We start from the raw sequence: 12,390 nt of genomic DNA, 5'->3' as shown, positions 1-12,390 counted from the left end.
ATTTTTTACATTATGACTAGTGGTGAACCAGAATCTCAGCTTCACTTGATAATTATTTGCTTGCTATTTTGTTTTTTTTTTACTACAAGGACAATAGATAGTTTAAGGGGTCGATCAATAATCCAAAACGACCATTGTCATTGAACTGTAGCAATAGTTCTTTTGTTACATCCAGATAAATTAAATGACAATGGATACACTTTTTAAGACCAAAAACACTCCCTCTATAAATCTTATGTAATTTTCTTTAATTACTAATTTACTCGCAACTTTATTTGTCAAAGAAACATTACTAATATATTTCAGTTCTTTTTTCACTTGATTTAGTCTCATATTGACCTACATTTAAGGTTTTTGTTGACGACAATGTATAAATAATTTTCTTTATGAATATTGGGGTGTGTTCGTGGCATTATGGTGCATTTGTGTCTTCTCAAATTTAGACTGATCTAAACACGACCCATTTAATAATCGTGTCAAAATATTGAGACACTAGCTCAACTGAAAATAGGTTTCTAATAACCCACTTAATATCTATATATTTAATAAGATTTACATTAACCATTTGCACTACATATATAAGATGTTGATCTTGTCAAAGATTTCAGACCTTATTAAACTCCGAAAAATTATTAAACCACATGGTTTTGATAACTTTCATGGTCATTACACAATTAAATCATACGGCTTAATAACTTTCTCAGAGTTTAACAAATTCATAATCCTTTGATATACATATTTATCATAATATTACATATTTATATTATTAAAGTTTTAATTATATACGTAGATAATATTATATATTGATATTATAAAATATACATGTCTACTAATATTTTACATAGAGTTCAACTATTAGCACTCCTTTATTATTCTTAAAAAATACCTCTGTATTAAAATTACATTAAAAAATATTTATAAATTCATTTATACGTATCATTATTTCTCCTTCCACTAATTCTTTACACCCACTCCTACATAATTTACCTTTCCTTTTTTTATCAACACTTTACATTCAGCATCCATCCTGTTCTATTACTATATTAACATAATTTCTTACTAATCCCAAGATTTAATGATTACGAATTGCTTAAGAATGGAAGACTAACAAAAAGCTTTTTGAAGTCAAATATATACAAAATTTTAGAAGATATATATACAATTCGCTGTCGCTAAATTTGATAATAATTTGCGTAGTTGTTGTAGTAATTCCACTCACATAAGTGGAGAAGGAATCATTTAAACGTCCGCATGACAAAAAATAATAATAATAAATTATATAAAATCATCCTGTAGTATAACGCTTACGTTTTTTAGAATGCGACTCAAGATTTTACAACACAAATGACTATGATAATTGTTATCAGATTTGAGAAGCGGTAATTTCATAATTATGGGCTCATGTACCCGGCCCGAACCGGCCCTCGATCTGCCAATCAGCACTTAGCTAAAATGAAGAAAATTTCTGGATAAGAAAATTTCTCTCTGGTTCGCGGAGTCCCAACTCCCGCCTCCCTTGAAAACACCACTATGGCTGGTCTCGCCAGCGCCTTTCACTTTTCTAAAACGACACCGTCGCTCTCTTCAATCGAGTCCAAGTTCTTCGGCCTCCATTTGTGTAACCTCAACCATTTCTTCCTCATTTCTTTCTCGCCTTCTTCCCATCACCACAACGTTTCCATCACCGCCAGATACGGCGGCGGTGGCGGGCCCCGCTTCGCAGGCTCCGACTACTCCCGCCGCCGCCAAAAGGAAAAAGATTTGGAAGAAGAGCAAGCCTTTGATATCGATGGCATCAGGTACCTAAAAACTCAGACTAGTTACTCCTCGTATGGATTTACTGAAAATAAAGCTCTGATTTTTGTAAAAAGAGTCGTATAATCAATCAATGCATGAAGTTATTTTTAATTTTTTGTTTAGTAACTCACTTAAGAATTTATGTCTATTTTATTGTTAGTTTTTGTACGTTTACGTTTATAAATACGTAATGGTTGTGAATTGAATTGAAGTGGCTTGTTGGTTTGTGGCATAGGTCGAACACTGTGAGGCTTATTGATGCTCAGCAAAACATGGTTAGTGGATTGAATTTTCTGTTTGGTAGCTGAGAAAGTGTGAAAATAACTGAAAAGTTTGAATCTTTACTGATTATGAAGAATAATTTTAGATGTAGTTCTCATTCTTGGTCAAAAGTTTTGATCTTGTTGGTTGGCATAGGTTGGTATAGTTCCTAAGAGTGAAGCTATTCAAATGGCCGAGGATGCTGAACTAGACCTGGTAACGCAGCACTTCTGATATTAATTGTCTATAATTGTTGAAGTTTGGCATGTTGTAATATTGATTAGTTTGTTAATTTTATTCAACTGATTCTTTCTTATCATTTAGACTTCACTACTCTTTTAGAGAAAGTTTTTGAGTTTCCTTTTGATGTAAAGATAATGCTTTTGACTTTTATGATACCGGCATTCTTGCAGGTGATAGTTTCCCCAGATGCAGATCCTCCAGTTGTCAGAGTAATGGATTACAAGTATGATTTATTTCTTTGATTCTTTTTAAAAAATGACAATGTGTGCCTCTCTCCCTCTATATATATATATTCCCCCCCCCCCCCCCCCCACAATTTTGTCTGAGATGGTCAGGGATCCCTGATTGGGAAATCCACTCTCGTCTGATGATTTATTTTTAAAATCTTATTTTCTTTAAATAATTTGAGAATCACTTCTGTTTTTCTGCCTTATTATATATCCTGTTTTAAGAGTGTACTAATGCTTTTTTTACTTCTTCCTCAGTAAATATAGATATGAACAGCAAAAGAAGAAGAAAGGGCAGCAGAAGAAAAGTGCAGGTGAATATTTACTTCTTATACAATTTTCTGTTTCCCTATTTGTTTTGTGAAGTCGCGTAGAAAGAATAAAGACACTGACAATATTTCTTCTCTTAAATGTTAGCCAATCGGATGGATTTGAAGGAGCTTAAAATGGGGTAAGTTTGTTGATGCATTTACTTTTCTCCAATTTCAGAGAGAACTCTTTGGTTTTGTTTTTGAGTTTTGATGCCTAAGTTGTTGGTGGCTTATTAAACAACTGTTTCTGATGGCACAACATTTGATTTTGCATGTGAATATTTTCCAAAATCATCACAATCCTGTTTATCTGCATGATTCAAATATCAAATTTTGATTTCCTCCATTATCTTAGATTTTTTTAGATGGTTTTTGTGTCAATGTTACAGTTTACGCTAGTGAAGTTACTAACTTTGAAAATTCGACAAGTAGTGTTGAATGTTGGCAGGTCTGTATATATGTTTCTCAGTGACCATTCCAGTCAAGATTGTTATTCAATTCTGAAGCTATAACATTCTTATATCTAAGTTATGGTTTTACTTGTTATGTTTGATTCTGTTGACAGTTATAATATTGACCAGCATGATTATTCTGTGCGTCTAAAAGCTGCAAGGAAGTTTCTGAAAGACGGAGACAAGGTGGCTCAACTTTTCTTCGCTGCATGTGTTAAAATTAGATTAACACATTAATTACTCTTGCTTTTAGTCTTGCTTAACTGAAGTATATATTGTCAATTCTTTCAGGTTAAGGTCATAGTGAACCTCAAAGGGCGGGAAAATGAATTCAGAAATATTGCTATTGAGCTAATACGACGTTTCCAGAATGATGTTGGGGAGGTACTCATATTACTTCTGTTTCCTACTATCAACGGAAATAGCTTTTTCGTTGGCACTTCACGAATTCTGCATTTTTGGTCTTTATTTGGTGTTCCTTTTGCAGCTTGCTAGTGAGGAGAACAAAAATTTCAGAGATAGGAATATATTTATAATTTTAGTTCCAAATAAGGCCCTCTTACAGAAGGCTCAAGAACCACCGAAGAAGAAAGATAAACAAGTTGTAGATGAAGTCTCAACTGGTGTCTGAGTGCATTCAGCCATTCCAAGTGGGGTTTTGACAACATAACAAATTGGCTGGTAATCCTTATATGTGCCTTTCGACTGGGATGCGTTGAAATTCGTGTATAGAATTAGTGTGTTACAGCTGTGTGGCATATTTATTAGATATTCTATAACATAAGCAGCTTTTTCAGATCGAATAGTTGTAACATTTGATAGATCAATTACTTCTTTTTTCTTTAGACAATCAAGACGTCATACAAGGTTCAGTAAATGGGCATGTATATGTTTCCTGTGAGGCTGTTCTGAAAGCAAGAACAATTTTTAAAATTTTGTATGCAAGATGACCAGTCGTGGTATTTGTTCCGTAAACTTATTTAGAGAAGACTTGGTGGATTATTGAGCTATTTATTGTGTCTATTTAAGGGTTTTGGAATATGAAATATGAACAAGTGGACATCAAAGCTTGGGCTTAGAATTTATATTTTCATCATTGGCACATGAAAATCTTCCATATTGTTGGCAGCAATAGGGAATGGTGGGGTTATGGTTCCTGCACTGCATTTCTTTAAGTTTTTGGGATTTATGGTTGCTTGAGGACCGATGATAAATATCACTTGTTGATTGTTGCATGGTGAATTTGCCGTGACATCTGACTTGGCTGATTTGCTGGAGGTGTTTGTGCCTGACGAACCCAAATCCTGAATGTTACATTCTGCAAGGACTGCCTTTTGGTTTTCACAGTTTCTGTTGAACTGCTTTTATCAAATTGGAACATAGTGTATGCCCAACCTACAGATTTGTAAGGAAAAATTTTCAATCTTTCGGAATAACGATATGACAATAGTTACGTGAATGTGAATGAAACAGGGTGTTTGTTATTTAATCTGGGTAATATTTCGTAAGTAGGAGATGCTAGACTATCTAGATGGAGAAGCTTCAACCGACGTACCTAATGATTTGAACTTGACTTAGGTCTTAAGTCCTTAAATTTCAAGCATGCTCTCGCACCGTTAACAGAACTGCAGAAAGCAATGGATCTACGGCGCCATATGCGAAGTATAAAGTTGGGCGTGGTCATAGGCCCCCTCAGCTGCGGGCACCTAATTTAAACGTTATTTTTTATTTTCTGCACGTGTATATTAATAAATTTTATGTTGGTATTTTTCCACTCAGGCTACACAAACCCGAGATCTATTCTATTGTACTATTTTAGGGAAAAATATTTATTAATTGAATTATTTAGCGTCGACAGGGACGTTGATTCAATATATTAAAGAAAAATCCTGTTGAGAAATTGAGTGATCACGAGTAGGATATGATGTATCTGTATGGCATGAACATGTTTTCTCAAAACCATAAACTTAAATGCCGTAAGATATAATTGAACTCCAATCAATTAAAATTAATAATAGCAACAAGTATTATTATTATTATTATTATTGCTATTTCCAAAAGAGTAAAAAAAATATTGTTTGGGTCCTATGTATATGATAAAGATATTAAATGAAAACCTCGTAAGTTGGTCGTTGGAAGTTGAAATACCCGGGAGCCAAACTGCAGGGAAAAATGGTTGTTGGAAAATAGACGAAGCTTAACTTGAGGGCAATGGCGACTCTGCAACTAACAACACATACTCAGTTTCCAAGCAATCTAGCTAGCTAGCTGTGTCCTACAACACAACGTTACATTTCTTCATCACAAAATATAACCACCATAGACTTCACTTCATCACCCTCAGCTCACTTTCTCCCCCACCATGGAAGCCAGTGCCGGACTTGTCGCCGGGTCTCACAATCGCAATGAGCTTGTTGTCATTCATAACCATGAAGAGGTAACCACCACATGAACAAGCATACTAAGTGACGTTTTATAAACATTTCATTTAATTTGTTCAAAGAAAAATGAGGGAAAGAAGGAAATAAAATAGTGCTTTTGTGTTTATGTTGGAGTGCTAATGTAATTGGGCTTTTGGTCTTGGTTATTATTATTTCTGCAGCCTAAGCCATTGAAGAATTTGGATGCTCAAGTTTGTGAGATATGTGGCGATGAGATTGGCCTTACTGTGGATGGAGACCTGTTTGTTGCCTGCAATGAGTGTGGTTTTCCAGTGTGCCGGCCGTGCTATGAGTATGAACGAAGAGAAGGAACTCAAGTCTGCCCTCAGTGTAAGACTAGATACAAGCGTCTTAAAGGTAATAATAAACCAACAAAGAGACGAACAGTCGCAACATTTTTGAAATCTTTATGAACATAGCTTGTGCAACAAGAAAGCAGAATCTGATTTTTCTTTATTTTATTTGTTGATGCGAAGGGAGTCCAAGAGTGGAGGGAGACGAAGATGAAGAGGATATTGACGATATTGAACACGAGTTTAACATCGAAGATGAAAAGAACAAGGAGAAGCATGTAGCAGATATGCTTCATGGGAAGATGAGCTATGGAAGAGGGCCTGATAGTGATGAAAACTCTCAATTCCCACCAGTTATAGCTGGTGGTCGATCCAGACCGGTAAGCAAATTGGTCTTCTTTCATTGTAAGGATTCCTTACATCTCTAAGATCATAGTTAATTAAACATCTTCATTCATGCAGGTGAGTGGAGAGTTCCCAGTAGGAGCTTATGGTCATGGAGATCAAATGTTGTCTTCTTCACTTCATAAACGAGTGCATCCGTATCCTGTGTCTGAACCTGGTAAATAATCCATCGATCGTTCTTATTCTTCATTATGTAGTTGATATGCCAATCTTCAACTAGTATAGTGTCATGTTATTTTCTATTTTTCCTATTAGATTTTTAACACTACGTTTTGAATTGTATGTATTTGTATCAAACAGGAAGTGCAAGATGGGATGAAAGGAAAGAGGGAGGATGGAAAGACAGGATGGATGACTGGAAAATGCAGCAAGGGAATCTCGGTCCTGAAACTGATGATGCAAATGACCCAGATATGGCCATGTATTGGCCTAAACTTATCTCTATCGTATTGCATACTGTTACAAATTGTGCAAAATTGCTGCTAATTTGAATTCAATTTTGAGGCTTGGTTATATGTTCACGTGTCAAATGGTGCAGGGTAGATGAAGCTAGGCAGCCACTCTCAAGAAAAGTTCCAATAGCCTCTAGCAAGATCAACCCCTATAGGATGGTGATTGTTGCTCGGCTTGTTATTCTAGCCTTCTTCTTCCGATATAGAATCTTGAACCCAGTGCATGATGCTATTGGACTCTGGCTAATTTCTGTTATATGTGAAATTTGGTTTGCTATATCTTGGATTCTTGATCAGTTTCCCAAATGGTTCCCAATTGATCGTGAGACCTACCTTGATCGCCTGTCCTTCAGGTATGCTAATTTTAGACAATAGTAGACCGGCAAAGCTTAAGATGTTTTACAACAGTCACCATTCACACTTTCTTTGGCTGCTGATAAATTTGTAATGTAGGTATGAGAGGGAAGGTGAACCCAATATGCTTGCTCCAGTGGATATCTTTGTCAGTACAGTGGATCCTTTGAAGGAACCCCCGCTTGTCACAGCTAACACAGTTTTGTCAATTTTGGCTATGGACTATCCAGTTGATAAGATCTCATGCTATATTTCCGATGATGGTGCTTCCATTATCACCTTTGATGCCCTGGCTGAAACAGCTGAATTTGCTCGAAAATGGGTACCATTCTGTAAGAAGTTTGCCATAGAGCCACGAGCTCCTGAGATGTACTTCACTCTGAAGGTTGATTATCTCAAGGACAAAGTCCAGCCTACATTTGTTAAGGAGCGCCGAGCAATGAAGGTTTGTTGCAATTCCATCAATTTCGTCTGATTTCAACTTTTTCTAGGAGCTATTGTACGGAAGTTTGATTGTTAACTGATCTTTGGCAGAGAGAATATGAAGAATTCAAGGTTAGGATAAACGCTATTGTAGCAAGGGCCTCAAAGATTCCTCCAGAGGGGTGGATTATGCCAGATGGGACACCATGGCCAGGAAACAATACTAGGGATCACCCTGGTATGATTCAAGTATTTCTGGGTCAAAGTGGAGGCCATGATGCTGAAGGAAATGAACTGCCACGCCTTGTTTACGTGTCTCGTGAGAAAAGGCCTGGTTTCCAACACCACAAAAAAGCCGGTGCCATGAATGCCTTGGTAAAGAAATCATACTTCTTCACCCCTGAACTAAATTTAGCCACTAGTCCAGTATTAATTAATAACTCTTTTAATTCCTTCCATCTCCAGGTTCGCGTCTCTGGAGTTCTTACAAATGCCCCTTTCATGCTGAACTTGGATTGTGATCATTATGTCAACAACAGCAAGGCTGTGCGGGAATCCATGTGTTTCTTGATGGATCCACAAACTGGAAGGAAGGTTTGCTACGTCCAGTTCCCTCAGAGATTCGATGGTATTGATAGACACGATCGTTATGCCAACAGAAACACAGTCTTCTTTGATGTAAGCCTGAGAAATTCTACATCTATTTAGCCCTCTTGGTTGTGTAAAAATAAGATAAATTAGCTTCTGAATTCTGTGTGTTGCAGATTAATATGAGAGGTCTAGATGGCATCCAGGGTCCAGTTTATGTGGGTACTGGATGTGTTTTCAGAAGGCAAGCTTTATATGGTTATGAACCACCAAAAGGTCCTAAGCGCCCGAAGATGGTTAGCTGTGACTGCTGCCCATGTTTTGGACGCCGAAAGAAGAAGTATTCCAAGCATAGTGCAAATGGAGAGAATGCAAACCTCGGAGGTTTCAGAAATCTTACTGATTTAATTATCTCCAAGTTTCTTACTATTTGATTCTCTACTTGCCTAACTTGAACTTGAAATTTGTATTAGTAGGAATGGATGACGACAAGGAGTTGTTAATGTCCCAGATGAATTTTGAGAAGAAATTTGGACAGTCAGCAATTTTTGTGACTTCAACTTTGATGGAGCAAGGTGGCGTCCCTCCTTCCTCAAGTCCAGCATCCTTGCTCAAAGAAGCCATTCATGTCATCAGCTGTGGCTATGAAGACAAAACTGAATGGGGTACTGAGGTAATATATCAACTGCTACAACCTGAGTGATTTTATTCATGATTGTGCTTCTGAACATTTTGGTCACTTTCGTATTTGCAGTTGGGTTGGATTTATGGTTCAATTACAGAGGATATTCTAACGGGATTCAAGATGCATTGCCGTGGCTGGAGGTCCATTTACTGTATGCCAAAGAGGGCTGCATTTAAGGGTTCAGCTCCTATCAACTTGTCAGATAGGCTCAATCAAGTGCTTCGATGGGCACTTGGGTCTGTTGAGATCTTCTTCAGTAGACACAGTCCTGTCTGGTATGGCTACAAGGGTGGAAATCTCAGGTTTCTTGAGAGATTTGCCTATGTCAACACAACCATTTATCCTTTTACCTCCATACCGCTTCTAGCTTACTGTGTCTTACCAGCCATCTGCTTGCTCACAGATAAATTCATCATGCCAGAGGTAACATATTCATTCTGAATTTTCCATATGTTCAAAAGCTGCTTGAGAGTGGTTCCTCATTTTTTGCTAATAAACTTATTGTTTGCACCATCCAGATAAGCACTTTTGCAAGTCTCTTCTTCATTGCTCTATTTATCTCAATCTTCACAACGGGCATTCTTGAGCTGAGATGGAGTGGAGTGAGTATTGAGGAATGGTGGAGAAATGAGCAGTTCTGGGTCATTGGTGGCATTTCTGCACATCTTTTTGCCGTTGTCCAAGGTCTTCTCAAGATTTTAGCTGGAATTGACACTAACTTCACTGTCACATCAAAGGCAACAGATGAAGACGAGGAGTTTGGAGAACTATACTCATTCAAATGGACAACTCTCTTAATTCCTCCAACCACAGTCCTAATAATCAACCTTGTTGGTGTTGTTGCCGGTATCTCAGATGCCATCAACAATGGCTACCAATCTTGGGGGCCTCTATTCGGAAAGCTCTTTTTCGCCTTTTGGGTGATTCTTCATCTTTACCCTTTCCTCAAGGGTCTTATGGGGAGGCAGAACAGGACGCCGACCATTGTCGTCATTTGGTCAATTCTCTTGGCCTCAATCTTCTCCTTGCTCTGGGTTCGAATCGATCCATTTGTGATGAAGACAAAAGGACCTGCCACCACAAAATGTGGAATCAACTGCTGAAATGGATTTCATTTTGTTTTGATTCTTCTCTGGTCTATGCTTCTCTAGGCACTGCATGTACATTCTTTGCTTGCAAGTACGCGGTATGTCATGTTTGAACCAAAAATATATATATATATATGGGAGATGCACGAGAAAGGAATAAAGCTAGAGTGATTTTTTTTTTTTTTTTGGGTGTAGCATATATTTTGTATTTTACCAAGTTTTGTAATTGAATTTAACGGCACACTGCTTCTGGTACTTTTTCATTCTTAGCATTTTCTAATTCTTCAGACTCTGCATCTTCTCTGATTAATTCACCTATCCAAAACCTTTAACATTCTTCATACACTCATAACTCGTGATTATTATTGTAAGCTGAATGCAGAAAATGACAATGTTAATAATTCTGAAAGCACCCTTTGTTTTTGATGAATAACAAAAGGCATAAAAAATCATCTACTTGAGCATAAATTGACTTTTCAGATAACTTGTAACAAATATGATGAATGACGAATTCGGCATTATTGAGTTCAGCTCCATACAGTATGAACTAAGCAAATAAGAATACTGAAGAGACTTTAAGCCTAGATGTAAAACAAATGCAGAAACTCTGATGAACATTATTAGCAGGCAACCAGCAACAAACAAAAATTTAATTAAAACACGAGCACGTGTGGGGGAAAAAAATTTATAGTAACAATAAAAACAAAAAAGTAAAGAAAGAATTATAGTAAAAATAAAGAAAAAACCATCCTCATAGGCATGTTGCATATAGCTTCACTGTTTTTCCAATCCTGTTGAAAACTTCTAATGTGAACTTTGATAAATCAAGATAAGCTTCTTGGTGAACAAAGAAACAGGTAATAAAATCAAATATGTCCGTACTCCCTTAATAAATAAAGTGAGGAGATGCTCGACACTCAATCAATGAGTGCTTTACTAATTTGTATCAAAGAAACATCTCTTATGTACATGTCTTTTATAATTTCATCATATGGATGCCATATTGTACACATTTATGGATATTGTATGACATATCGATTGCATGTTGGATCATGTTTTGTTACATAGATGACATGTAGTAAATGTTCTACTTTGAGAAAGTATTGCATGACTTGTCATTTATAATATGATCTTTAGATGACATGGCAGATGCTTTTAGCACACTAATACGAAATGGCGTTCAGACTCTAAGCTACATGTCGTTATAGAATCTTTGAAATTTCTTATTTCCTATAAGTCAGACTTTGGGCGGCTCCACATGATTCGAAGTAAGCAAATGAGGCATAGATGTTAAATATTTGCAAACTATTTTCTGATAACATTAGCAACAGCATAATAAAATTTCATTAACACACCGGAAAAAACAAAATATTTACCATCCCATAGGCCTGGAGCTTAACTGCGCGTGTTTGCCAATCCCCAGTAAACTTCAAATGCAAATTCAAGAAATCCTGACAGCTTCTTGGTTAACAGCTTAACACAGAAACAAGCAATAAAGATTTAATCAAAACACTATCAGCGAAATTCGCGACAAAATTCAGATGACCACATAAATAATCATCGCGAGTGCAGAATGTTAAATTTCTCAGTGATGCTATCAACTGATAAAAGAAACAGAACACTATCAACTTCATAAAAAATTCAAAGCACAAGCATTGCAGTTTTAAAGCAATGCATGTAATATCCACCAATACATATGCACCGAAACAAGTTGAGGATTGATCATATTGCTCGTCATAGGGTTAGCAAAGTTACCATTCTGATATTTTTCTCTCCATATATACAAGTTCGCGAAAGGCTCCATTTCCATCCGGAGGCTAGAAAGTTGATCAGTTGAAACCTTATAGTTCCTGTTACACGCTCAAGTGTTCAAGTGGGTGGGATTGCAATTTCTGAAAGTAACTTTTTGTTTTCTATGCAACTTTTATAGATATTGGGATAATGAAAGGATTGGCTGAATCATTCTGCGATGCTAATGTGATTTGTAATATAATAATTTCTGACAAAACCAAACTACCTTTTTTGGCAAATGAAAGCAAATTAATTTCCCCTTGATGTGCCTTATAGGATCAAGATTCTTTCATAATTTAGATTTTCTCGAACAAAATTTAAGTTTATAATTTGTTATTATTTATTTTTTGTATACTTTTATTTTATAAATATATTATAATCTAGAGTTTAATGAGACTCTAGATAGATACTTTTATAGTGCAAACTAAAATCTTATTAAGACTACCACAAAAATGTATTTCCAATAATGATAATGATAAAAAATCTAGCAATACTCTATACTTTCTTGAAAAAAGTTCAAAGAGCTCCCCATGAGAGCTTGAACGGATGAAGTGCACCCACTCACCAATAATAATGGGA

The 12,390-nt window shown here is 36.3% G+C and overlaps 2 protein-coding genes across 3 annotated transcripts; both read left to right on the top strand.

The window, feature by feature from the left end:
* Positions 1 to 1,421: 1,421 nt before the first annotated feature.
* LOC18053809 (translation initiation factor IF3-4, chloroplastic) lies at positions 1,422 to 4,266 on the top strand. The gene is made up of 9 exons (XM_006453520.2): positions 1,422 to 1,799; positions 2,033 to 2,072; positions 2,215 to 2,274; positions 2,472 to 2,524; positions 2,787 to 2,842; positions 2,946 to 2,979; positions 3,405 to 3,477; positions 3,583 to 3,675; positions 3,779 to 4,266. Exons 1-9 carry the CDS (start codon positions 1,531 to 1,533, stop codon positions 3,920 to 3,922), a joined length of 822 nt encoding a protein of 273 aa, XP_006453583.1. The 5' UTR covers positions 1,422 to 1,530; the 3' UTR covers positions 3,923 to 4,266.
* A 1,160-nt stretch (positions 4,267 to 5,426) lies between these two features.
* On the top strand, positions 5,427 to 10,210 carry LOC18053866 (cellulose synthase A catalytic subunit 7 [UDP-forming]). Of its 2 annotated transcripts, none has more exons than XM_006453518.2 (13): positions 5,427 to 5,728; positions 5,894 to 6,089; positions 6,209 to 6,405; positions 6,488 to 6,587; positions 6,731 to 6,851; positions 6,969 to 7,235; positions 7,336 to 7,681; positions 7,771 to 8,034; positions 8,125 to 8,337; positions 8,424 to 8,631; positions 8,724 to 8,920; positions 9,002 to 9,355; positions 9,451 to 10,210. In XM_006453518.2, exons 1-13 carry the CDS (start codon positions 5,654 to 5,656, stop codon positions 10,033 to 10,035), a joined length of 3,123 nt encoding a protein of 1,040 aa, XP_006453581.1. In that variant the 5' UTR covers positions 5,427 to 5,653; the 3' UTR covers positions 10,036 to 10,210. The 2 variants fall into 2 exon arrangements, with proteins under 2 accessions (XP_006453581.1, XP_024033842.1); XM_024178074.1 differs by having other exon boundaries at positions 8,721 to 8,920.
* Positions 10,211 to 12,390: the final 2,180 nt, after the last annotated feature.

This window comes from Citrus clementina, unplaced genomic scaffold, assembly GCF_000493195.1.
Source record: "Citrus clementina cultivar Clemenules unplaced genomic scaffold, Citrus_clementina_v1.0 scaffold_1, whole genome shotgun sequence".
In the NCBI taxonomy this organism is placed as follows: domain Eukaryota; kingdom Viridiplantae; phylum Streptophyta; class Magnoliopsida; order Sapindales; family Rutaceae; genus Citrus; species Citrus x clementina.
Note: the sequence above shows the minus strand (reverse complement) of the source record. Positions and strands in the feature narration are given on the sequence as shown.

Coding starts and splice junctions, on each gene's coding strand:
- LOC18053809 (XM_006453520.2), top strand. CDS start 1,531: ATGGCTGGTCTCGCCAGCGCCTTTCACTTTTCTAAAACGACACCGTCG. Junction 2,525..2,786: donor GTCAGAGTAATGGATTACAA/GTATGATTTATT, acceptor CTTCTTCCTCAG/TAAATATAGATATGAACAGC. Junction 2,843..2,945: donor GCAGCAGAAGAAAAGTGCAG/GTGAATATTTAC, acceptor CTTAAATGTTAG/CCAATCGGATGGATTTGAAG.
- LOC18053866 (XM_024178074.1), top strand. CDS start 5,654: ATGGAAGCCAGTGCCGGACTTGTCGCCGGGTCTCACAATCGCAATGAG. Junction 7,236..7,335: donor CTTGATCGCCTGTCCTTCAG/GTATGCTAATTT, acceptor TTTGTAATGTAG/GTATGAGAGGGAAGGTGAAC. Junction 9,356..9,450: donor ATAAATTCATCATGCCAGAG/GTAACATATTCA, acceptor TGCACCATCCAG/ATAAGCACTTTTGCAAGTCT.